We start from the raw sequence: 27,646 nt of genomic DNA, 5'->3' as shown, positions 1-27,646 counted from the left end.
AAAAGTACATGCCTTGTCTCTTCTTTCAGCTTGTACAGTCTTTCTTACAAATCAGTTACATTTGTTGTGAGACATTAGTGTTGAGTACAGTAGAAGGTTGGGGGAGAGGAAGGGTGGAGTGGTGAGGCTTATATTACTTTTATATAGTGTACGTGTGTGGTTTCGTGTCAGCGTCAACTGAGTAGGTTCTCTTTCTATTAGTTTATTACATCTCCTTGGTAGTGAGAGGTATTGGGGGGCCAGGGTGTGGCTGGTTGTCTGTGGTTGACTGCAGTGGAGTTTGTTTGCATTTGTTGAGGGCTTGTTGGGTCAGGTAAGCCAGACTGATCTGTATGATGTCGGCCGATTCTTGTTGCTGTGCTGTTAGGCTGCGTATGTGATAAATGGAAGCCATACTGGGGTGAAGGCGTCTTTTTCTATTTGTCCCCATGTCCGTTTCAGTTTATTGGTTAGTGGTACCTCAGGTTACAGGCGCTTCAGGTTACAGACTCCACTAACCCAGAAATAGTACCTCGGGCTAAGAACTTTGCTTCAGGATGAGAACAGAAATCATGCGGCGGCAGCGGGATGCCCCATTAGCTAAAGTGGTACCTCAGGTTAAGAACAGCTTCAGGTTAAGAACAGACCTCTAGAACAAATTAAGTTCTTAACCCGAGGTACCACTGTAAGGCTGTTTCCCATACTATTTGATACCACTGGTCCATGTTTATTCCTGACAGGTCTCTCCAATGTCTGGCTAGGAGGCTTCTGACTGCTGAGAGCAGGTGGGTTATAAGCTCTGTATAATGTGAATGGTCATTATGATCTTGGAAGATGCTCAGTAGGGCCAGTTCTGAGGTGACTTCTAATACCTGTGTAGTTATTTTTGCATATTTTATTTATTTATTTCAAGAAGTCTGAGGCTGCAATCCAAATCCTTCAAAGTCAATGGCTGGGGAAGCGGGTAGGAGGAAGACACACAGAGCAGGTTCGGATGGCCTTTAGAGGACTGTGATTGCTAGTTTGGGCGGCTCCACTGTGCCATAGACCTCAAGCAGGTAGTAGGGGTTCAAATCCACCCAGTTAGGGTCATAGTGACATGCCTAACACAGTCCTTCCTGCAACTAGCTTGGAAGTCAGCACTTTGCAGATCTGGGCAATTAACTTCTGACTAGAGATGGACCAGGGTTGGATAGACCAGCCTGTTTCCATTTTGTGTCATTTTCACATACACCCAATCATAGGTCCATTCCATTCAGTGGGGAGGGAGTTGCATGAAAAACCCCCACACATATAAATTGTACTAATTCCATATGCATTCTATATGCATTCTTCCTCTAAAATAAGCATGTTTGTAGGCTTTTCAGTTTCCCCCTAAAACACAAACTTTGTGAACATTTTTGAACCAGAACCGCATTGCAAAATCCAACCAAGTGCATAACCCAATCAATAGCTACAATCTGATTGGCATCTAAGTCCAGGAATGAAAAATTAGGTTGGTTTGCTTCAAAACGTGGACCAAATGAATTTCTCCTATGCCTTTACACCAGAGCCTTCGATTTTGACTGTGACAAATTTGGGTCACTCCCTTATGGGCAAAGCACACTTACGACACGTAAGAAAACAGGCAGGAAGATTAGAAGGAGGGAAATGTTTCCAAGTTTACCTTTGCTTTGCGAAACCGGTAGACCACCAGCATGCTTATGAAGTCCAGCAGCATACAGAGAGTTTGGAATGAGATGATAGCAAGCCGTAAATACTTGTCCTCCTGTGCATAGCAGGGAGTATCATCTGTGCAGTAAGAACATCCTTCCCTGCAGGGTAAGCAGCTGTAGATTTTCTCAGACATCTCGCCTCCAGAAAAATGGCTCTCTGCAACCTTTCCTAAAAGTATCAGATATAGGGAGGGCAGGAGAGAGAGAGAGATAAAATGGGGGTATTTGGAGGGGCCATTTGCTTGCCTTCCCAGTGACCCATGTTCCACCCTCCCATTTTTCTTAACCATATAAAGCTTTGAGACAAAGCTTTGGAGGTAGTAGCAGAAGACCATCCTACTCTCGAGTAGGACCCTGGCAGAGACACATGCCTGACTGGCATGTTCCCTCCCTCCTGGTCGATCGTTTGGGAGCTTCAAAAGCTTTCTTCTGCCCGAACATCACAGTGACCAATGCCAACAGACATCGGCACACTTAGGGATCTGCAGAGTCTTTGCAGCTTGCGTAACGGACCTCAGCAACTCAGCATTTTGGCTAATCTATTTTATTTACTTATAAACACACACGGAGCACTGCAACATGGCTCCTTCTCTCTCTAGCATCAGACAGCAAAGAGAGAGAACAGAGGACAATAGTCCGACTTCACGGAACACAGTAACACAAACATCCTGTCTCTGTCACTTCCCACTCTGTGGAGTCAAAACATACACCGTCATGTGGTAGACAACAATCCCATGACTGCAATCACGGAGCAGGAATTCTAACATCAGATACCTGTGGGAAACCGACAAGAAATGCCCAAGCACAAGAGGGCTATCCTACCTTGTGGTTTGCAGCAACTTATATTCAGAAGCATGCTGCTTTCAACAGTGGAGGAAGAGCATAGCCTTCCTGTCTAGTAGCCATTGATAGCCATATCCTCCATGAATTTGTCTCAGCATTTCTCAAAGTATGAGGTCCCAAGGCTCATTATGGAAATGTGCCAGCCCAGTTTGTGTGTGCCTGCCTAGACTGGCTGTCAGGGCTGGAGTCAGAGGCAGGTCAGCACAAAGAAGCAGAGTTAGCTGTCAGTGACTGTTAGCTCTTTATTTGAGAAAATGACATACAAACTCAGCTACACTTCCCAGTAACTCTTGCCCCTATAGAGAAGTTGCCCAGACTAAAGGGGCTTTCCAACCTTTAGTGTATTTTTGGTCTTTGTTGTAAGCCGCCCAGACTGGCTGGGGAAACCCAGCCGGGTGGGCGGGTTACAAATAATAAATTAATTGTTGTTGTTGTTGTTGTTGTTGTTGTTGTTGTTGTTCTGAGGCTCCCTCTCTTCTGGATGTCTCCCAAGCAGTCTCAAACTGCATCTGTCCACCTCTGGTCTCTGTTCTGCTCTCCCCACTATCCTGCATGTTCTTGGAGACAAAGGGGGAGCTTGTCACAGCAGGAGAGGTGGACTCCCTGGATTCTTCAGCAGCCTCTTGACACACACACACACACACACACACACACACACACACACACGGCTTCAGCCTCAAAGTCTGAACTGCTCCCTGTCACAGGGTCCTCCTGCTCACTAAACCCTGTCCCTCCAGTATCCAGTACCTCCTCCCAATCTTTCCCTTCTGGCATCTCATCGGTGTCCCACCATAATCCCTGGGCTCAGGGCCTTCCTCCTCTGGGATTTCCCTTGGGGGTTCCACGGCTGGCACCTTCCACCACTCCTGGCACTGGCCAACTACAGGCTGGATTAGCATGATCACTGGCTTTAAGATTGCGATTTCCTAAATATTTGCCCTTCGCTTCCAATTCCTCACTCCTGTAGGAAATGCCTGACCCTACTGCCTACCTTCTGATGTCCATCTAGGCTGCGAGTGTCCTTTCAAGACCCTGATTAAATTGGGCAGCGAGTTCCCTCTGCAGGCCTTGGCCTTGAACAGGACCATTTTCCTCTCCCTGCCCTCAGCTGGAGTCAGTTCTCCTACTGAGCCTTCTCTGGTCCTTCAAAAAGGAATGAACTGGGCTGTTTTTCTGGTGTTTGCATTAGGAGCAGAACCCCAAATGGAAATCCATCTGCCCTGCTATCTCAGCAACCCACTTCAGCCTCCCAGTTCTGTCTTGACCTACAACTGTGCAGCCTCACCGAAAGCAGAAGGATGGCAAAGTTTTCAGTGGGAAAAGCATCTGGCCGGCAAAATCTTGATTATTAATGATGGTGAGCAAGCAAGAACACAGCTTGACTTTCAGGTTCCTTGCTGGGTTTGCAGAGCTGGCAGTTTAGATAAACAATCTTTTTAAAACTAATGTGCTGAGGAAATTTCACAGAGCATCAGAGGCTGCTCAAACAAAAAAATCTCCACAAATTTCGCTCAGGCAACATTGCCTTCTAAAGTAGAAATGAAAAATGTGTGCATATATAAAGGTAACAGCACTTCTGGCCCCCTCTAACCCAGTTTTTTCCACTGAATCGCTGCTCCCCATCTAGGGAGCAACCGTATAACTGTAGTAATTAAGCAAAATTCTGCTCAGTTAGCAGATAGCTAAGGTAAAACATGACCCACAGAGGCTGCAATCCAAAACATGCTTACCAGGCAGGAAGTCCTATTGAAACAGTGGTGCTGACATCTGAGATACACACACTTATAAATGGACCTTATTTAATTTATTCATTTATTTGAAATGCAACAAGGCAGTGTATAATATTAAAAAAACAGAATACTACGATGGCATAATTTTTTTAAAAAAAAAACCACTAATAAAGACTGGTTGGTAAAATAATTATAAAATCATATTCCATATTCCAAAGGCCTGTCAATGAAATACAGCTTTTAAAAGATGTCCATAAGAAGGCAGGGCCTGCCACACTCAAGACCTGGTCCCTAATAAAGGCTGGCCAAACCTTCACCAAAACTGCCCCATCAGAAGATCTCAGTGATTGAGGTGGAGCATAAGGAATCACGAAGTCCTTGCAGTACTTTGGGCCCAAGTTGTTAAGACAAATTAATCCTGCGCAAGCTTCTGCATTGCTCCGAGCTTAATACATTTTGCCCTTATTTTGAATCTATAGTCCCGCCATCCCTCCTCACAGCTGCGTTTTCTTGCTCCAGGAACATTTTACATTCTAATACTTCTGTCCAGAGTCATCTCTCTCTTCTTGTCAGACTTCAGCCAAAAAGAAAAAAGAAAACCCTCCCCAAAAGCTATGCAAACAGACCTCCAGGTCATGCTGTTTCTTTTGCAGCAACCATCAGCCTCCACCAGTTCCTCATCGTGCATTCATTTCCACAAAATCACCTCTTGGATTCCCAGAGTAACAGCCCTTTTTATGTTGCAGTGGAGGCGACAGGCTACATTTTACATTTTGAATTAGTAGCTTTTCTTTCATCGTTTGACAACCTTCACCACTCTTGACACTAGCTGTCTCGCCCTTTGGTTTTGATAAGACACATATATTCCGTCTGGCAGGCTGAGAGTCACATCAAACAGCTACATCTCCAAGGATGAAGGGAATTTCTGGATGTGTCACATTATGCCAAAGAGGGTTTTGCTATTTAAAAAAAAAGTCCTCAAATTTACTTGCACGTAAGTACTATTTAATCAATAGTATTTTGCTTAATTTAATTTTTTGTTTTTGGTGTGTGGGCCATTTGTTTTCAGGTGAGAAAACCCTGAAAGGTTTTTTTTAGAAAAATTCATTATTTGTTTACTAAATTTATATGCCAGCCCTCCTTCAAAGAGTGGCAAATATGTCAATATGTACTAAAACAGTAAAATTTAAACTTCAAAAAGAGTTAAGAACTCCTGAAAGGAACCACCTACCCTCAAACTAATAATATTAGGGTTGCCAGGCATTGGACTTTCAGGCATCAAATGCCTAGGTAAATGGTTTGCACCAGACCTTTAAATCTAGTAAAGGTAAAGGTAAAGGGACCCTTGACCATTAGGTCCAGTCGTGATCGACTCTGGGGTTGCGGCACTCATCTCGCTTTATTGGCCAAGGGAATTGGCATACAGCTTCCAGGTCATGTGGCCAGCATGACTAAGCCGCTTCTGGCGAACCAGAGCAGCGCACGGAAACGCCGTTTACCTTCCTGCTGGAGTGGTACCTATTTATCTACTTGCACTCTGACGTGCTTTCGAACTGCTAGGTTGGCAGGAGCAGGGACCGAGCAACGGGAGCTCACTCCATTACGGGGATTCGAACCGCCAACCTTCTGATTGGCAAGTCCTAGGCTCTGTGGTTTAACCCACAGCGCCACCCGCGTCCCTTTTAAATCTAGTAGCAAATGCTAATAAAGTTTATATCTATCTAAATCAAAGGAACCTCTAGTAAGCTAGAGCCATGATACGGAATGCCATGTGTGAGAGAAAGCCTATGTGAATGACTGGCAATGCCATTTCCCCCTTGCCTGTAGGCTGGAACTACATATTACATTTATAAACATGGGGTCCCAAGCAGGTAATACAAACGTGGAAATGGAGGAAGCATTTGCAGCAGAGAACCGGAAGGAAGGAACACCTCCTGCGCCTATTGATTCTTCCCTGGGTTTACTTCTGTTCCTGGAGCCCAGCTGGGTAACACAGAAAACATGGGATGGCTCAGAACCCCATGTCTTCATTGTAACATATGGTTCTGCCTTTAATCATTGCAAGAGAATAGCAGTCATTGTGATACCTTCTGTCCATGGCAAAAAAGTCAATGGGGAAAGAACTGCATGTTGTCAGCTCTCTCAAAGTAATGTAGTTTCCCCTTCATCTTGCCATTTTTCCAGCTGCAAGAGTCAGGGGTCTGCACAGAAACTCAGAAATAGCAGAAAGCACTAGAAGCACAGGAAATGTCTTTGAGCATTCATTAACAGATGATCATCAATCTCCTCCACCAGACTGCCCAAACTCAATGCTGTTCACTTACCTACGGACTGACTCTACCCTAGCTAGTGGAACTGTAGCTAGACTAACCCATCAACATCTCCCTGCTAGAGGTCACTATGGTCTGCGCTAACTATGGCATGCCAAGATTTCAAAAACTGGGTTCCAGGTCTGGGAATCCTGAGATAACCCGCACCAAAATTTTTCAGAGATTTACCACACTAGATCACATGGTAGACTTGAGCAGCCTTTCGATGTATAAAGCAGGCTTCCTCAACCTCGGCCCTCCAGATGTTTTGAGACTACAATTGCCAGCATCCCTGACCACTGGTCCTGCTAGCTTGGGATCATGGGAGTTATAGGCCAAAAACCTCTGGAGGGCCGAGGTTGAGGAAGCCTGGTACAAAGGAAGGATAAAAACTGAACCCTGCATACCCCTCAAGACATAATTCTAACCCAACTTTTGTGATCATCAAAAATATTTGGCTAAGACACAGCAAGGACAGAATGATGCTCTTGTACATTGGTCTGTGGGGCTAGAATTCCTTATCCCCAAACTTCCTTAGAAGCCAGAATTTCCTTTGATGTCCACAAGTCTGATTTATGTTAAATGCAATAGGTAAAGGTAAAGGTACCCCTGCCCGTACGGGCCAGTCTTGACAGACTCTGGGGTTGTGCGCCCATCTCACTTAAGAAGCCAGGGGCCAGCGCTGTCCGGAGACACTTCCGGGTCACGTGGCCAGCGTGACATCGCTGCTCTGGCGAGCCAGAGCCACACATGGAAACGCCGTTTACCTTCCCGCTGGTAAGCGGTCCCTATTTATCTACTTGCACCTGGAGGTGCTTTCGAACTGCTAGGTTGGCAGGCGCTGGGACCGAGCAGCGGGAGCGCACCCCGCTGCAGGGATTCGAACCGCCGACCTTTCGATCGGCAAGTCCTAGGCGCTGAGGCTTTAACCCACAGCGCCACCTGCGTCCCGATAGTTAAATGCAATAGCGGGAGGTAATTGGCTGATCAAATTAAACTAATCATTGTACTAGCCATGATGGCTATGTTCTGCTTCCACTATTGGAGGCGATATGCTTCTGACTACCAGTTGCTGGAAACCACATGTGAACAGAATGCTGTTGCACTCAGGTCCTGTCTGCTGGCTTCCCAGGGACATGTGGTTGGCCACTGTGAGAATAGGATAGTGGACTTGATGAGCCTCTGGCATGATACAGCAGGGTTCCTCTTATGTACTAGAAATGGGGAGTATAAACACCCTCTTCCAGGAAATGATGCAAAGTGAGAAGGGCTTAAACCGAATGCAGAGCCAAAAAAAAACCTCAATTGCCCAGAGCCTCCATTTGTTGCCTCCTGAAGTTCTGTACACTGGGAAAACCAGCAGCTGGTTTATACAGATGTATAATAGGACAATGAAATTTCAAAAGGGAAATCAGCAAAACTAAAGCGCTTATAAATGGGAACGCAACACACTTCTGCTCTAATGCTGATACCACAAATTGCTGTTGCCCAGCAGCAAAGGGGTTTTAAAGGAGGGGTGGGAATTATATTTATTTACAAATCAAATACACTTAAAAGTAGGTATGTTTTACAGGATTCTCCAGAGTATCACAGATGACAAACCACAGGGCTAAAATTCCTTAAGTGATTATATAATCCCTCCGTTGCAGGCCATTGGGAATATACTGTATAGCCCTGACAAGGATAAAAAGGAACCCTGCATTATTAATACGCTCTCTCTCTCTCTCCCCATCTCTCTTTCAAACCAAAGCAAAGGCACTTACTGTGAAAGCCGTTCATTGAAAACATTTTGGGACGATAGAATCCAGCCTTACAAATGCACTTGTAGGCTCCGAGTACAAATCCATGGCCCTTCACTGGCACACACTGGAAGGAAAGAAGGAGAAAGGGAGAAGATGAAAGAGGTGCCCACTCACTTGCCCAGAGATGTTGAACATCTTCACCTTGAGCCTGACAATACAGCAGGGGGCTTTCCTTTACACAAAGCAAAACAGGGTTTTTTCTTTGTTTTTTAAGGCTCAAACAACAATTGTAATTTGTTTTAACTGTTTTTCATTCTGAATTTTAAAGTATTGCAACCCAAGCTGGAACCTGCTAGTGAACGATAAGATACCGTATTTTTCACTCTATAAGACGCACCAGACCACAAGACGCACCTAGTTTTTGGAGGAGGAAAACAAGAATAAAAATATTCTGAATCTCAGAAGCCAGAACAGCAAGAGGGATCGCTGTGCAGTGAAAGCAGCAATCCCTCTTGCTGTTCTGGCTTCTGAGATAGCTGCGCAGCCTGCATTCGCTCCATAGGACGCACACACATTTCCTCTTACTTTTTAGGAGGGAAAAAGTGAGTCTTATAGAGCAAAAAATACGGCAATTAATGTAGCTGTGGCAGTGATCGTAGCAGTGACAAAAATAGCAGCTATCCAGCAGTGGGACTGAATGCCTTGGGCTCGCCTTCACTGGAGGTATTCAAAGCAGAAGCTGGACAGTCAGGGGGGAGATTGTAAATCCCTGCACTGAGGGAAGTGGAGGCGACCTCCAAACATCCCTTCCAACTCCCATGTTCTGTGATTCTAGGCCAGGGCATCTTCACTGCACGAATACTTTGTATTAACATGGCACAGCTGAACTGCCTCAAAACAACAACATATGTAGGCTGGCATAAAAATGAAATTATTGAAAGTAAAAAACCAGGCTATTCCCGTCATTTAGATTTATCAGTATTAGCAGACCAATGTTACAATAAGCATCACAGCAGGCTCTAATTAGCATGCAGGCCATGAATATTTAACTGGAACAACATATCTATGCATATATATCTACTTGTGAAGTCACAGCCACCTGTGGATAATAGCTTTATGACACTTTCTGTGGTCGCAGAGACAAAAATGAGGTAGCGAATCCCAGCACAGAAAATGGAGATTTGCAGTAAAATGTTGAGTTGGACAACCGATCTCCAGTTTCAGATAAACATGACCAAAAGGGAGCAATCTGAGGGCAGTCTAACTTTATACGTAATGGTAAAATGAAACAATATAATGGGATAACCCACATTCACTGGTGTTCCACATTGATAAGTGATATACAACATCATCATCATCAATGAATTGCTTCCCATGCTGCACCTCAAAATGATTTACAGTGGGGAAAAAGCATCTACAAAACAGTTACATACACAGTATTGGTCCGAATATAAACCGCACCCGAATATAAGCCGCACCTTAAAATTGAAGGGGGGGGGAGAAAAAAAGGAAAAATATCCGAATCTAAGCCACTCCCTCCCTTGCTGCTCCTGGCTGCAGGGGGGGGGGGAGCCGTGCTGCGTTGCCGGCAGCCTTTCCCCTTCCTTGCTCTCTCCCTTCCCGGCCTTGGGGGAGAGGAAGGGGGACTATGCATGTGGTGGGCACCGCTTTGCAGCGCTCCTGGCACTGTTTGCCCCATGCTCCTGGCTGCATACCGCAAGGTTGTGAATATAAGCCACACTTTAACTTTCCACAGTCGGAATTTGGGGGGAAAGTGAGGCTTACATTCAGGCCAATATGGTATTAAAAAGGTCAAAGAATTGCATATATTAAAAACACACAGAGAGACTAATTAAAACAGCCACAGCACATACATGAAATAAACTCAAATCCAATATAGACACCACTGTGATAAAGATCCCCCTTTGGGAGGCTTGTTGAAAGAGGAATGCATTTAGCAATTGATGGAAAGGTGATATACGATGGGAGGGAGCTCCAAAGGTACATCATTGTCCCTACTCTCTCCTTATTTTGCATTTTGAAGATATTTTAAGGTTGATTTTTAAACATTTAGTTAGTTTGAGCTGTGAGAATTATTAGTTTCTGTTATCACTGTGCAGCTGTGTGGAGTCACAGGACTCTGTTTACATTCCAGGCCTTCCAGACTGTTGGCAGTCTCACGGGAAAGGAGACGGGATGTATCCTCCCCAAGTTTTCTACCAAAGCCGGAGCAAACTTTAAAGCTGTCAAAAGTAACCTTACAGTAACTCTTCCTCCTCCCCAAAACCCCCTCCCAATTTCACAGCATATGCATAAATACTTATCCAAGCCTATTGGAAAAGCGATGAGGCATTTGCTGTGAGTAGATGGTATAACAAAATATGCAATTGCCACTTGCTGATAAACTCACTCAACAATGCAGACTCACCAGGGATGCAATCAAACATGACACCATTCTGGACTAGCGGATACCTTTTATTTCATTCCAGCCAAAATTTTCAAATCCTAGAAGCAATTTTGCATCTGTTGTGTGACTATAATGCTAGTCAGAAATTTTACTGAGCTCTGAACATAGTGCAATTGTAGATGGATGAATTGTGTCCTATATTCTTGTATAAAATAAGAATCAAAATGGCCTCTAGGAAATTGTGAAGTGCACATCCTCTATAGTATACACCAAGGAGAGATGGGCTGATGTGCTTTGGGTGAAAAAGCAATATATAGATACCCTATATACCATTTAGAAGTAGCCAGGGTTTTTTCCCTCCTCATTTATTTATTTACATTTATATATACTACCCATGTGAGCATCATAGGGTGGCCTTCTACAGAACCACAAAAATACATAACACAATAACAAACACAACACACAGCCAGCCACCACTTTTCCATGTATGTTTTGAAGCAAATATTTTTCATTATCATAAACCAGTGCGTATCATATCATAAACCAGGGCTCTTCACCTGTTCCCTATTCCCGAGCCTGCTCTTCTCTGGTTCCACTTGCGACCTGGCACTTGCGCCCATTCCTAGAACCTGACTGATCCTTCCCTGAGGGCAGTTTTCTTTCCCCCTTTTCGAGGAGAGAGAGAGGAGACCTGGGGTTCCTTCGCAGCCTTCACCTGCCACGGCTGCGCTGGGCCTCAAATCTCTTTAACTCCAGGCGGATTGGCTCACCTCCAGGCTGCGCGCTGGAAACACGGGACTGCCATGCTCTAGACCACGAAGCAGAGATGCCTTCAAGGGCCCAATAGCAATGAGGCAGGCTCTTAATCAAAAAGCTTGCTGCTGTGTTGTTGGGTTGGTCTAAACACGTTGCAGTTTCACAGCTTAAGGATCTCAGGCTGCCCAGATTTCACACATACACCCTATCAAGTCACCTCCTTATAAAAGAAAGGTCACACATGAAGACAAGCCTACAGATAGATTGTTGGTGGTTCAGCTTGGTTAACTTTAATCAATGTGATTCATCACTGCAAAGAGAGAAGAAAATGAATAATGGAATGCCAGGCATTCTGGGCAGGCTATTTTGTATTGTTAAAATTAATCAGCTTTCTGGCTACATATTCAAAGTACATACATGAGCTTGAAGGAAACAAATTATCAACTCATGGACCAATGATTAGTGATTAAATTATTTGGGGCAAGAAGCCTGACAATGCCGTCTATGCATCCAGTGCTTCAAAAATCATATTTCCCTATTAACCTCAGCTGCAAGATTCTTCGACTGACATATTCAATTTAAAGCTCAGTTAAAAAGTTAAGGGGCATCCATCCAAACAGCCAGAGTAAGCCTGCCAATTGCAACTTAACATCAGTAGTTTTCATGCAAACACATCTACTGTGCTAGTTTCAGCCTCCCCAACTGCCTGGGCTACCTCAGGAATATAAATTGAATCTATCCAGAGAGGCAGCCTTGCTAATCCATTTCAGAAACAGTGAAGAATCTTATGACACCTTAAAAGCTAAGAGACAGCAGTGTCCTGGACCACAGCAGGAGTTAGAACTCAAATAACACCAGCGCCCCTACAGGCAGTTCCTCCTTAGACTGAACAACCTGGAGAATGAAGTTCCATCATGCAAGACACCAATTGCTCACCAATACCTGCTCATTGGTGCAGATGACATACCAGGCAGGAAGAAAAGGAAAAGCACCCAATTTCTGGGCTATGGGTCAGAGGGCTTTCCTTTTAATGATATTCATTCCTCAGCAATGGTGGGTGGAGCATAGGAAGGATGGTCAAGGCCTGGGAGAAGAGGAATTAATTAGAGCAGGGGTCTGCAAGGTTTACCTCGCCTGGGCCAGTTCAATCCAGCAGAGATCCCTCTGTGGGCCAGATCATGTGTGTGCATGAGCGCGCATGATTTCTGGCGTTGGCATCTGCGCAGAGACGATTTCCGGCGTCGCGGACGTGAGTTCCTGTGCTACGCAGGTTTAGTGCAACAGACGGGGACTCACTGAGCGGGCAGCTCAGTTTGGGGGCGGCTCGTGGGCTGGTTAAATGACCCCCGTGGGCCACTTGTGGCCCATGGCCTTAGGTTGACGACCCCTGAATTAGAGCAACCTTCAACCAGTGGATGACCTCCAGTGTTTTCAATTGCAACAGCCAGCAGCAGGCACAGCAAATGCACCCAGTGATCTGTCCATGGTACTGAAAGTCTTGTCTCTGGCCTTCTTGACCATAGACACCTACCCATCTCTGCTTGCAGATACAAACTGAGTTCCTCATTTTCTCAAATTTTCATTACTATCCCAGAGAGTGCTGGCTGGACCCCTCTGCCTTCCAGGTCATCCACTTGAGCTCCACTGGCTCAAAACAGACAAGTGGAGAAAACAAAAACAAGCCCATGAAATAACAGCAAGTCTGTAACATTTCTGCACAGAACCCAAGGTAGAGGTAACAAGAGAATGATCCATTCATAACAGCAGTCACTGTGGTAGCCCTGACTTATTGGCTGTGCGGTCCTAATTTAACATATGTGATGGGAAAGAAACCCAGAGTCACAACCCAGAGTCACAATTAAGTAAGAACTAAGCAGAAGCAAATCTATTGCTAAATTCTAATTCAGCAATTTCATATTATAGCTTCCTTTTGAAGCCTTTTCGTTGAAATATGTTGGCTTTGAAGTCAGCAGCAGTATGTCCTGATTTATGGATGCTGGCACTTTTTATGACAGATTTGCGTCCATTTATTCTCTTACAGAGCTATTACTGGATCCAGTGTTATCAGCTATTTGTAATTAAATAAACCCCTGCTCATTCTCTAAAGTGGTATATGTCATCCCTTGCCAGCAATGCCCTTTTGCAGCCTGCACAAGGGAAGCAGGTCGGTCTCCACACATGAGTATAAATGGACACAAACTGGGAATCGAAAATGACAACATTCTCATACACAAAACAGTGCCATCATCAGGAATTACAACAAATACAGTCAGTAAAATGATCTAAGGAAGAGGCAGAATTGCATTGGTTCAAACTTAATCATTTCAATCCTGCCACTGCATCTCTAAATAATGAGGAGTTGTTCTGAAAGCCTCCTTCTAGATTAACAGCACTTTAAATGCATAATCATGTAATCATGTAGTTCAAGTGAGTTTCAACTTGGAACACACACACAAAAGAAATCCTGAATAAAAATCAATACAGTAAGGTTTTCTTCCCTTACTTCTAACTTACATCAGATAAATAGCATCATTCTCAAAGCTAAATACAATGTAAGGCAAAATATAGGCATAGAAACTGTCGCAGGTGTGCAGCTGCTATGGCTGGACCAGAATGGGCCTGGAAACCTGCCTCAGTTGTGTTCAGTGGAGAAGGAGGAGGTGGAATGCAGGAATATGAATGTGAAGGTGGCCAGCGGAACAGGAATGGATGTGTATGGAACAAGGGATCAAATGATATGCTGGGAAGTTAACAACAGATTAAAACAATACAGCAAGAACTGAATGCAAAGCAAATTAGCCAGTTGAAATCAGATGCAGAAAAGCATTTTTTTCCCCATTAAAAGACCAAGCAAATAAAGTAGCATTTGTCTGGTGCCTAAATTTAAGTAGCTGCTGGGCAAACATGCTTCAGGAAGTTGTTCTGTAGCTGGGGGAGGGCATCATAAAAGGGCACTGTCCTTGGGTCACCAAACCTCTGAAGGCAGAGTAGCCTTGTGCCTTGCTTTACAGAATTCAATCCTCTACTGGAAGGGCCCCAGCCTGCATGGTCCAAGTCTGATTTTAAGGTAAAGAACAATAAGAAGGAAGAGAGGACGAGGTCTTGCGGTAGCCCATCCACAGCACCTAGGCAGTGAGCCATGGTTTGGCTAAGTACAGCGGTACCTCAGGTTACAGCTGCTTCAGCTTACAGACTCTGCTAACCCAGAAATTGTACCTCGGGTTAAGAACTTTGCTTCAGGATGAGAACAGAAATTGTGTGGCAGTGGCACAGTGGCAGTGGGAGGCTCCATTAGGTAAAGTGGTACCTCAGGTTAAGAACAGTTTCAGGTTAAGAACGGACCTCCAGAACGAATTAAGTTCTTAACCCGAGGTACCACTGTATTGTGTGCTTATGAGGGCAGAAATTACAGGTGGCCTTTTAAAAGACAAGTCTGAAGGCACATGAGAATAGTCATTCTGGTGGGAGAGAAGAGCAAGCAGAGACGAAACACTCCATACATTTTTCTGTTCCAAGAATTCTTGCTTCCTCACAATAACCTAGAAACCTAGTTTCCCCTATTATAAATGCTGATTTATTTTAGCCGTGCTACATAGCTTTGGCATTTGATATGCAGGCCTATTTTCTATGTCACCACAATAAAAAGCAGCCACAGGGGAGTTGGGCTGTGTGGACCAGCTTATCTAAGTTGGCTACCCCTCCAGGAAATGGTTGTTAGAGTCAACAAATGACAGTCCCTATTCCCATGGCCCTTATGCTAAGGATGTGTTTAGATTTAAGGAGGATAAGGAACCCAGGGGGGAAGATTCTGACATCTCTCACAAAACTCTAATTCTGTCCCTCTTTAAATAGCATTGGCTGCCAGTGGCTGGATCCATGCAAGGCTAGCTGGAGTGGGCAGCAGGGCTAGCTCCAGGTAGGGGTGTTCTCTGGTGGACCCTCTCTTAAGAGAGGGCTCCTTAATGTTGGAAGAAGCCCCAGCTTTGATGAGCTTACCTGGTAAGAGCAACAATGGGAAACAGCTGTGTTCCGATTGGAACAAGCTGAGCCTGGAGACAACCATTTAAATTTCCCACAATGCTCCAGGGAACAGTGCTTTGAAACACGCCTGGTTGTGAACTAGAGCCAGGTATCAAAAGCATGTCACCCCGTTGCTAGCACACCTGCACTGTTTTTTATTGGGAGATTTTTTTATTGCTTTAATTCTTGGAGAGGTTAATTACTTTTTAATTACTTTCTGTTAGCTTCCATCTGTTTATCCTCTTCATATCTACAATAATGCTGGAGAATGCTGATATCTAGATTTATTTATTTTTTAAATTTCACAGCTTGGAATTACATTTGTCCACTTCACCTTGAGGTTAACCACTTCACCTCTAAGATAAGAAAATTTCCTGAATGCCTGAAAACCATATATGAACAGAATCTAGGGTCTTACATTTTGAATTTAGCTCACTGGAGAGAGAGAGAGAGAGAGAGAGAGAGAGAGAGAGAGAGAGAGAGAGAGAGAGAGAGATCTAGAAGAGCTTCCACACTGAATGATCAAGTTGTGAACTGAACATAAATCATTATTCTACCCTTGAGTTAGCTAAACACTAGAGCAATGATTTTCAAACTTTCAGCCATCTGTGTTATTTTGCGGAGATTTGAGCCTTGGAATGGACACACTCCAGTGAAGTTTCTACCAGGCAGCCCAAACCAGAAATCAGGAACATAGCTCTTCACGCAAAGATGCATCTTGATGCAAAGTTCTTGACCCAATAGGAAACTGAAGCAAGCTGAACCCTTATGAAGGCAAGCAAAGCCTGTTCTGCATTAGGTTCCACCTCCTTGAAGGAAGTGCCTATATCCTTGTTTGATTCTGTATCCTTCTGTGAGGTATAAGATGGGATAACTATCTATCTCATAGCTCTCTATATTTTGCTGGATTATCCCTGGACATTGCCCATCCTGGCTGGGGATGAAAGTCAACAACAGCTGGAGAGCCACAGGTTGACCATTCATGGTCTAAAGATGGAGGAATTGCTGAGGACTCACCCTTTGAATCTGAGGGTAGTGGTAGGGGGCTTGGGGGGCACAGAAGAAGGTACTCTGGGGGGGGCGTATAGCCTGAATCTTATCCTCTTCTTTCTCAAAGCACTATGTGATCTGAAGGTCAGTGCCTATGCACTGTCAATAGCACTTCCATGTGGATTGATTTGTGTGCTAAAAAATACTAACATGTTGCAGGGAATTCTGGGGTATACTTTAAGCTGGAACCTAGAGTTCTTGCAAGTTGCCATCCATTCTTCTTCAGTATTTCCTTTGTCCTGTGAAATTTGAGACTGGACCCTAGAACATAGGCATCACTACTCTGCAGCAGCAAATTGCAAAAAATATATATCAGTAACTCAGGCCAATCTGCTTATTAAGGACATTTGTGTCTGCTCTGTCCCAGCTCCCCTTCTTGTTTCTCTCACCCCTAGGAATACAGTATGAAAACCACTGGTCTAGGCAGAGTAAAATATAAGCTAGGCTATATTGTAGCTATCCAAAAAAGTGATTCACAATCTTTTTATAATAAGCTAAAGTACACATTATCCACCTGTGCCTGGGCCGTGTGTGAACAACCTCCACTTGGATTATTCCCAACGGTTCAAAAGAAGGAACATCTCTCCCATTCTTTAAATAGGAACCAACAATACTAGTGATTTATTATTTTGATTCCAGCTCAGCTCTGGACTTTGGGGATGTCATTAACTCAGGGATCAGACAAAAACTCCTTTAAAACCATGAATCCCTTGTGGTGATAGCAACAGAACTTACCTGCTTTTTTATTCTCTGTGATGAAAACAAGCTACCATCTCCTCTAGCTACCTATCAAAAAGATGCTTCAATTCACTCATCACCTAGTGCCATTCTGTTCTATCTTAAGTGTCTTCACTTTGAATTTGATTGTGTGCTGCAGCCATTGCGAGGTGGAACCCATTCAGATGAAGAAACCCACTCCAGCTAAAGACTAGGAGGAGTCTACAGCACCCAAAGGCATTCTGAAGAGCCCTGTATCATGGATGCTTCACCTGCCACAAATATGCGTATTTTCTGGGAAATGATTTATAATGAATTGAAAAAAAAATGTTGAAAATAACTTTTGTTAAGAAACCAGAAGCTTTTATTTTAGGAATACTGGGAGAAGAGGTGCCAAAAGGCCAGAAAAAAACTATTCATGTATGCAACCACAGCTGCTTGAATGATATATGCCCAAAATTGGAAAGAGAAACTGGCTCCAAAAAAAAGAGACAATTGGCAATTAAAACCGATGGAATATGCAGAGATGGCGAAACTCACTGGAAGTTTAAAAGATCAAAACGAGAGCCATTTTTTACTAGAATGGGGGAAATTATTGAATACATGAAAACAAATTGTAAACAATTAAACACGTTAGCAGGATTGACATAAACACGAGCAGTAAGGAATTAAAAGGCCACCCATATGCCCATGGGAATCCCACAAGCGTAATCTGTGGGCAAACAGTGCTTTCTTGTGATTCCCACCAACAGATAACCAGCATACTGGCTCTGACAGTGGAGGCAGAACCTAGCCATCATGGCTTGCAGTCGTTGATAGTCCACTTTTCCATGAATTTGTGTAATCCAATTTTAACGCCATCAAAGATGGTAGTCGTCACTGCCTCCTGTGTGAGCGATTCCATCGCTCCTGAACTGTATGAAGAAGTACTTTCTTTTGTCTGTCCTAGATCTTCTATCATTCAGAGAGTTTACAACGTTCAGATGCATTGCCACGTGCTTCATAATAGATTTATTCCTTCCCTCAAGGAAGATACTCAAAAGGATTTCTAAGGTTCAACCAGGAAACCACCTCACAAGGGGATAAGTGATGCATTCGCAAACCTCTTGATAAAATCTACAGTAGGAGAACAGATGAGAGAATGTTTCAAACTCTAAAGTGGTTCCAAGCACAGCACCTCTCCCTAAGGGAGCTCTGACAAATCTCCCATCCAGGATATTAGAATCTGCTGGATTCTGCTTTGGGGGGCATTATATATATAGCACTTCTCAATCCCTCATTGTTGTCCCTCTGTCAGTTCCTAGTTTGTCAGCTTTAATCATTAATCATTAATTCCACTGAGGCTGAGATTTTGTACTGCTTTATATTTTGTACTTTGCTTTGTTTATTTAACTAAATGCATATACTGATTGATTGTAAGAAAACCTCTTACAAAACAGAAGTTTAATGGTGAGCTGTCTCTAATAATCATTTGATTGATTGATTGATTGATTGATTGACTCATTGTTGTAGCCTGTCCTGGGAACACAGCTGATGCAAGGTAGGCCAGAAATGGAAAAAATAAAATAAAAATAAATTGTATGGGGAAAGCTCCCATTGGCACCAAAGGGAGCTTCTTCCCCCCACCCCTGGCAAGGCTAATTATAGCACAGGATCACAGCTGGAGAAGGAAAGATTAAACCTGCCATCCCTATATATGCTGCAGTCCTGATTAAAATAGCACACACACATACACAGAATGCTTAGTATTCCCAGTTGATGGACTGCAACCCCAAACTCACAGGCCATTAAATAGGTTAATTGCAGTAGATGCCAGTTCATCTCCATAGACAAATTCAGGTCTCTTGGAATGCAAACAGTGCAGGCTGCTTGGCAAAAGTAAAACCCATATCCAAAATAATGTATGTTTCTACACTTAACATATAGATCTGTTCTCAATCCCCATGTCTTCAACTCACAGATCCAAACGCATTGCATTCAGAGAAGAAAAACTGCCCACTAATGCATTATTTTTACTATAAGCACGAACACTGCTCTCTGGAGGCTGGAGTTGGAAAGTTTAGCTCCTTGGAAAGTCTCGGCAGCATTTCTGAACTCTGTGCAAAGTGCTATTAGGGCTTGTTCAAATATTAATCATGCCAACATTTGACGGAGAGGGTGCCATTAGTGAATCATGATTTTCTGCCAAAAGGAGACTAAAACAGTATTAAGCACAGCAAAAAAAAATTAAAAGTTACTTTGGAATGAAAAGATCCTAGATATATGGTGCTTTAATTAATCTACCTCTCTCTACCCTAAGCTCTCAGAGAGCAAATAGTAACCTGTAATACCCATTCACAGCAGGGAAATATTCCCTCTATTTCCAATGTTCAGGGTGAGAGGGCCATTGCAGCAACAATGGCTAGAAGCACCCATGCACAACAGGGAGTTATCAATAGGCTCAAGGAAACTCCAAGGTTTGCGGAAGTAAAAGAAAATCTTTAGGGGGAAAACCCCCTAAGGGGACACTCTCAAACTAGCCTGATAATGAGAAGCCATTGACTACTTAGGAACTGTTGGAGGAGAGTGGCTAGTATCCTGAACAGTAGAAATCTATACTACCATGTTTAAAGACTTATCTCATCAGTGAGAAGTTCCATGTCAGCACCTTTGCCTGTTTGACTTCCATGGGATGAGAAATTACTAGAGACTAAAGACATTGCTGTAATATCTGGGCTTATTTCCAGCTATCCAAAGATGAAATTATTTAATTTCTATCCCTTTTTTCCCCCTCAAAGGACTCCTCACAACAACCCTGTGAGGTAGGTTAGGTTGAGAGGCAATGACTGGCCCAAGGTCAGTGAGTTTCATGGCAGAGTGGGGATCTGAACCCAATTCTCCCAGGTCTACCACTATATCACACTGTAGCGGTTTATCCAACCGCACAAAACTCATATATTTTTGCAGACACACACACACACACACACACACACAAAGATGAGGTCCATGGGGGACTTGTTTCTCATAGTTCAAGGTCAAATTCCAACCACAAACGGGCGCTTAGGGGGAAGGGGACAAAGTAGGGCCAGGGAGTGGGTGATGCCTTGGAAGAATCCAAATGGCCAGACAGAGAGGGCTGGAAGTCTTCATTTGGCCCCCAGACCTGAATTAAGAAAAACTGAATATGGATTCCACTCTTATTTGGTGTGTCCTTCCACCACCCACCCCCGCTGAAAGGTTTCCACTGAAGTCATCAAGAAATGCATCCTCTGCTAGGACATCTAGGCCATTATTCCTGGCATTGATAGCAACAGTGATCAAAAGCTGGCATGGCTCATCAAAAATAGCTCCTGTGCTTCATTGCTCTCCTTCGGCATTCAATAATCATAAATCCCAACTTCCCCTTTTGAAATCCTTACCAGGCTGCTGATACAGAAAGCTCCATTTATCAGGTAATAAGGTGAAATCACTCCATGAGAGAAAGCGGAGGGGGGGAAGGGGGGGAGGGGGAGAGCCAGTCTGACTGTGCTGTATTTCATTCAACGCCCCCCTTGGTGAGCAGAATCCATAGCCAGGGTGGAGCTGACAACTGGAATTGTTGCTTTGTGTAACACTTTATTATCCATTTGCTCAGGCAAAGCTGTAGAAAAGAGTTAAAAGGCCACAGAGGACATTATATATACAGTGGTACCTCAGGTTAAGTACTTAATTTGTTCCAGAGGTCCGTTCTTAACCTGAAGCACCACTTTAGCTAATGGGGCCTCCTGCTGCTGCTGCGCCGCTGGAGCCCAATTTCTGTTCTTATCCTGAAGCAAAGTTCTTAACCTGAAGCACTATTTCTGGGTTAGTGGAGTCTGTAACCTAAAGCGTATGTAACCTGAAGCGTATGTAACCCGAGGTACCACTGTGTGTGTGTGTGTGTGTGTGTGTGTGTGTGTATATTCCAAAGAAATGCAGTGAAGGACCTCAAGCAGCCATGAATCAAGAGGGATGCGGTGACCTGGAAACTACAACTAACCCAGAATGCAGCAGCTAGACTGGGAGTGGCCGCCAAGACCATATAACACTGGTCTTGAAAGACCTTCATTGGCTTCCAGTATGTTTCCAAGCACAATTCAAAGTGTTGGTGCTGACTTTTAATGCCCAAAACAACGTCAGTCCACTATACCTGAAGAAGCGTCTTCACCCCCCATCGTTCAGCCCGGACACTGACATAGAACTTTCAGAAGAAGCTGAGGGTTTCAATGACTGTTATTTTCCATTCAAATTGTGAGCAAGGGACAAGGTTGCCCCGCTATTTCCTTCAAAACATGCAAAGAAATATATCAGGTAAAAAGAGAGATCACAGAATCATAGAATTGTAGACCTGGAAGGGATCGTGAGGGTCATCTAGTCCAACCTTCTGCAATGCAGGAATTTTTTGCCCAATGTGGGCAATCTTTTGCTCAAACTCATGACACTGAGATTACGAGTCTCAGGCTCTGTCTACTGAGCTATCCCAGAAATAGCTCAACCTTCTTAAGCCTTCCCTGGGTAAATTTTTCTGCCAGGCAATAAATAATAGCGTAGTGCTGGAAACACTCTTGCTCTCCAGAAATGATGAACTATTTGGATGACTTAGGCAGTGGGCCATCCAAGTAATAACAAACTGATACCAGAAGATTAAGTCCCCTCTCTACAAAAAGCAGAACAGGAGTGGCAGGGAGCACATCAGCTCCAAGAAACATATGAGGTGGTTGATTTGCTGCTCCTACAGCTCTGTTTTAACAACAGTTTTAAACTGGAAGAATTCACAAGTGTGGAAGTAGTTCCTTTGTCTCATGGGGAGTCCTTTATCCAAGGTATCCAGTGAAAATAGTGGGAGTAGTGACAGCTGCTGGTTGTCTCCAAGTTGGCAGTATTGATACTGAATTTCACCACCAGGTCAATCAAGAGGGGGGAAAGAAGGCATGGCTGATTTCTAATACAAGTAAATGGGGCAAGCATATAAATGAGGGCATTTGGACCACCCTGGTTCCAACTGGGTTTTACCTACACAACTTTCCCTAGGTTGTGCCTTTCCCTAGGTTGGGTCTACCACCTACTAGCCATATCAGTCATTATCTAATAAAAGTTAAGGAAACCCACAGAGTATTTTCCTTTTGAGATCTCATGCGCACTGAATTACATGCGGAAGAGAACCACAATTCCTCCTGATCTTCCTTTTCACATAAATGAGCCTCCAAGAGGCAAACTGAGACCTAAGTCATGCATTATAAAAGGGATGCAGAACCTTTTCCAGCTGGAGGGCTACATTCCCTTCTAGGAAATCTTCCAAGGGCCATGTGCTAGTGGGTGGGGTCAAAGGCAAAAGTGGGTGGAGCAACAAATATGAAATTTTATGACTAGTAGCCTTTTTCTCCATGAATCTGTATAATCTTTTTTTGAAAAGCATCCAAGTTCGTGACCGACACTGCCTCCTGTGAGAATGTATCCTATAGTTGAACATATATGTTGACATATGTGTAACATATATTTATTTCTTGCTTTTCTACCCAAGAGTTCAATGTTGCTTATGTTTTCCTCCTCTTCCCAAGAACTACACTATCCACAAACCATATACCAGGCCTGTTCTTGCCAATAGAAGAGTGTTGAACTGGGAGCATTCCAATCACCACTGGGTGACCTTGGGCCTGTCACTGTCTCTCAGCCTAACCTACATCACAAGGTTATTATGAGGACAGACCAAGCAGAGGAAGAACCACATGCTCCTTGGAGCAAGCTAAAAATTGAACAAATACAGGACTGCCTGTGTTACTCAAACTGTGGTTCTGCTCTGAATCTGTCTCAGATAATCTGCATTTGATAAGCCCAGAGATCTTGCTTCTTCACCCACACCTGCCCCCCACGGTCCCCTCCCCTAGAGGATCAAGCTAACTGCCTTGTCACTCACTCGTGGATCACCATCTCCTTCCCTCTTATTAGCTATTTCAGTTGCTCTTCCTACAACTATATGGCTCAGAACATTTTCTCAATCTACTGGAGATAAAGCAGTAAGAGATAGCAGGGCAATCTTATTGCCCAAAAAACTTGGGACTGACTCATCTCCATGAAAAGCAAGCTGCGTGAATCACACAGTCAGCGTGATGACTCAGAAGCAGAGCAAAGAGGTATCTGGCTGGAAATATAAAGGGTTGTGGGGTGTTTTTTTTTAAAGTGCCCTACTGACAGCCAAGGATACTGATTTAAAGAGGGGGTTTTCCACTTCTTAAAAAAGAAGACGACGACGACAATGGTTAAATAAATAAATAAACACGGAGATGTGGTTTGGGCTTTAACAGGGCAGAAGAAAAGCCCGATTAAACTGTGACTCACTGCACATCGCCCCTTAGTGGCCCAATTTGCTGGATTCAACGGAGCTAGCCCTCCTTTTGTTCTCTCATAAGTGAAATCACGGTGGGTTATTTTTATTCTAAAAGCTTGACTGTACAAGTGTAATGAACAGCCCGTGGCTGTTCATTATCTGCAGCCATCGCTGATGGAAAGAAAGAACAAAAGCAATTCCAGGTTGCTATTTCTGAGTGCACAGAGCTCGCCTGCCCTACCGTTAGACAAATGGGACACTTGGTCTGAGTGACAATCCTGGAGCTGAAGTCTGAGAGGGGGTACCTGTGGTGACAGCAGTAGAAGGGGTGGCAAGGATGTCATCTCTCAGCCTTATGTGGTGCAAAAGCAAAGGAGAGAGTGTGTGTCCACGGAAGAGACCCATCTCAACCTCCCCTCCTGCACAACGCTACCTCACTGCCAAGTCTTCACGGCTGCCTCCAGACTGTTGCTATTTTGTGGGAGGGGTTCAAGATGCTCTTCAGGCAAAACTGTAAAGGGCTGTAAAATTGCATATGCAAAAGGGAGGGAAGAGAAGCGGGAGCCCCCCGCCCCCCCGACTGTCACTGTTTTGCAGCAGGGATTCAAATTCATACTACATATTTAGGTCTGCACAATAAAACCAGTGGTGCAGGAAAACCACTTTTTATTTGTTGTTTTAAATAACAAAGAGGGAGGGAGAGAAAAACTGAGAAAGATAAAGGAAGTGTGACAGATGGGGGAACAGTGCTTTGGGGGGTTGGTTGGTCCTGAAGTACCATCACATTTTTTTCAGATGTTAAAAGTGTGGCACTGTGAGGGAACTCACTTTTTTAAAATACCGACTATTCGAAGTTTGGAAAGCAATGGGGAAATGCATTGAAAAGAGTGAGAGGCATCTGAACATTCTGTGGTCAATAGCTGAGATTCCAGAATTGCAAGGGGTTAGACTAGAGTCCCTTCCAACTCTGTGGTTCTTCAGCTTTTTATTGGGAATTTCCCCCAATAAACACATTTTTGTATGCAGATTACACATTTTTGCAAGCAATTTCTACTAATATAGCACTGCATTTTTTGGTATGTTATTTTCCTTATCATGCTCCTTTTGATATACACTTTCTCCTAATATATACATTTTTGTAAGTATTGTTTTGCTGGAGAACTGCACCACAAAATTCTTAAGTGTGAATTTTGAAGGACCGCTGTGTTTTGGTTCTCATATTGTTTCCTGGAAGTGAGAATTTGATAGATTTGAGCTGTATCAAATTTCTCCCCAGCCCTATCCAAACTCCATGGCCCCAAGTAGCTCACTCAGCAAAGATGAATCTGCTAAGCTTTTTTTTTTTAAAAAAAACACAACTGTGTTTGGAAGCAAACTGCCAAATTACACCACTAAGCTGTATCAGAAACACATAGCATTCAAAGATCAAGCACAGGGGGTGTATTCTGCATAAGAGCCACTGCCATCTGGCATGGACACATACACACACTAGGGATATAACCTATGTTTGCATCCCGGTTTCTCTAGCATTGCTTTTACACCAGGATTCGGTTGTGTGACAAGCCATTCTGCAAACTTCATCAGCTGCAGTGCATGGCATTGCCATGCCTGCGAATGAACTTTATTTCAAAATTCTAGCTGATACAATATGTAGTGTTATCTAGCTTCTAATTATGCATCTATTTATAGCCTACTCAATAAGAGGATAAAGCTAAGCCCCTTCTGGTCAGCTCTGGTTGTTGACCAAGTGGGAGACAGAAATGCCATGGCACACATCAGTAGAGCTGCCCCTAGTTTTCTAACCAAATACAGCGATTCAAGTTGAGGAAAGGGCACAAGAATTGGCTTCATACCAAATCAGACCATTGGTACACCCCACCCAGTAGATCTCTAGGATCTCGGAGAAGGGTATTTCCCAGCCCTACCTGAAGAGGATGAGGACTGAAACCGTGACAGTCTGAACACACTAAAGCCCAGCGATGATTGAAGTTGCAGTCCAACAGCATATGGAGGACGACACCTTCGCTGTCTCCACTTTAAACCATAGAACTCATGCATCAGATTGTGAAGGGCATTATCAACAGCTTCCCCGTTACTGAAGAAACACCTACTATCTACTGTTGGAAAACTGCCGAAATATACAACTCAGATGAAGCTTGGGGAAATTCTCAGAATTTGTTTTGTGTGTGCGTTTCAAACTGAGCGATGATATACTTCCATTTTTATTATTGTTAATATAAGGTTACCAGACGCCTTCATTTCCCAGGGACAGTCCCTGGATTTACAAATCAGTCCAATGACAAAATCCATCTATTTAGTAGGAAGTTGAAAAGTCTCCTTGGATTCACTGAAAAAAATCTGGTAATCTTATGTTAATATTATACTGGGGGAGGGGAAATCCCAAATACAGATTTTGTGCTTTGAGCTCTCCCGGCTCTGTCAATCCAAGAGAGGGAATGGGCTCAAGAGTTGCTCTGGGAACAAAATATGCTGAGAGTCTTCCTCCTAGATGGGGAATCTCCAGGTGTTTCTGGACTACAACTCTCATCTGCCCTGCCATCTGCTGGCTAGGCCTGATGGGAGTTATTGTTCAACAGCAGGGGAGGGGGGGGCACAGGTTCACTATCCATATCCTTGATAAATCCAATGAACGTGCGAAAGGAGTCAATGGAAAACTCATGCACAAAGAGAACTACATGGACAGTTCTTCTCATCTCTTCTGAGCTTCCAAAAATAATTGGAAATGATGATAAGTTGTGCAGTTGTTTCCAGATTTGGGAAGGTTCACTGGACTTTTTTTCTAGAGCTGCAGCTAAATGCGCTGGCTCCTCTCCACTTCATCCAAGCATGCTTGTGCCTCAGCTTAGGACACCATTAGAAATTGAGGGTGATGGCATCTGGTGTGGGCTTGGTGCATTCTCAACCTTCTAGAAGAAGGGAGTACTCACGTCTATTTTTCCCTTGGCAACCACAGTGTCAATGGCCAGGCTTTGCTAGGTCAAAGACTGGTGTACTGATAACATCATTGGCCAACTTTATCATAGAATCACAGAATTGTAGAGTCGGAAGGGACCCCAATAGTCATCTAAGTCCAAACCCCTGCAATGCAGGAGTCTAAAATAAAGCATCCGTGAAAGATGGCCACCCAACCTCTGCGTAAAAACCTCCAAGGAAGGAGAGTCCACAACCTCCCAAGGGAGTCCATTCCACTGTCAAACAACTCTAACCGTCAGAAAGTTTTTCCTGGTGTTTAGTTTGAACCTCCTTTCTTGAAACCTGAAGCCATTGGTTTGAGCAGGAGAAAACAAGCTTGTTCTGTCTTCCATGTGACAGCTCTTGAGATATCTGAAGGTGGCTATCATAGCCGTAATGGGAGAGGCCAGTTCTGGTCAGCAAATATTACAAGATCTTACAACGGCTTCTCCACATAATCCATCACGCCCAAAATATTTTCAGACTGCGTGTTGGAGTTTATCCTCCCCCTCTGTTAATTTCATGGACCAGCGTGATCCTGTTTGCTGTTCAACCATCCAATACAGTCCCAAGATTACAAATGAGCAGCAGATCAAAACAGCAATGCTGAAAGCTTTAAAAAGCCTCTGACTCATTTATCTGGGGAAAAATGTGTCCCCCCCCCAACATGCTATTTTTGAAGTATAATATTTCTGAGTTAAGTCACACGCAACAATAAAAGTGTCATAACAGCCTGGGTCTACTTGGGATGGAATATCATTATGGGTGGTATCCCAATCAGCACTTCTATGACACAGAAGCCTGGGAGGGTTAGGCAATCGTTTTCCTTCAATCCAAAATCAGTTCCGGGATGTGTGTGTGTAAGTGAGCTACAGAATGTGGGCTCCTGGTCGTCAACCAGATTGGCCAATCTAGTCCCAGGCAATGGGTCAGAGCACACACACTGATTAACACCCAACTCCAAGGTCTCACCTTTAGGAAAGGAGAAGAACATGCTGTTATTGCTACTACCTTTTGGTTGGGGAGACCAAATATGTGTAACTTTCCAGCTGGCAGAGCTGATGGATTAACCTAGATAGAAGA

The 27,646-nt window shown here is 43.9% G+C and overlaps 1 protein-coding gene across 1 annotated transcript in view; it reads right to left on the bottom strand.

Annotated features, from left to right (window-relative positions):
- The window catches only part of GPR158 (G protein-coupled receptor 158), a 118,287-nt gene that overhangs the window by 49,734 nt on the left and 40,907 nt on the right, over window positions 1-27,646 (bottom strand). The window contains exons 3-4 of the mRNA XM_081931523.1: window positions 8,340-8,442; window positions 1,646-1,863 (exon numbers count right to left, since the gene is read on the bottom strand). Of these exons, the coding sequence (XP_081787649.1) occupies window positions 1,646-1,863; window positions 8,340-8,442 (321 nt within the window). The remainder of the gene's footprint in view (window positions 1-1,645; window positions 1,864-8,339; window positions 8,443-27,646) is intronic.

The sequence above is a fragment of the Podarcis melisellensis genome, assembly GCF_964234715.1.
Source record: "Podarcis melisellensis genome assembly, chromosome: 12".
Lineage (NCBI taxonomy): Eukaryota > Metazoa > Chordata > Lepidosauria > Squamata > Lacertidae > Podarcis > Podarcis melisellensis.
The sequence above is the reverse complement of the archived record's forward strand: the minus strand, read 5'-3'. Positions and strand labels throughout refer to the sequence as shown.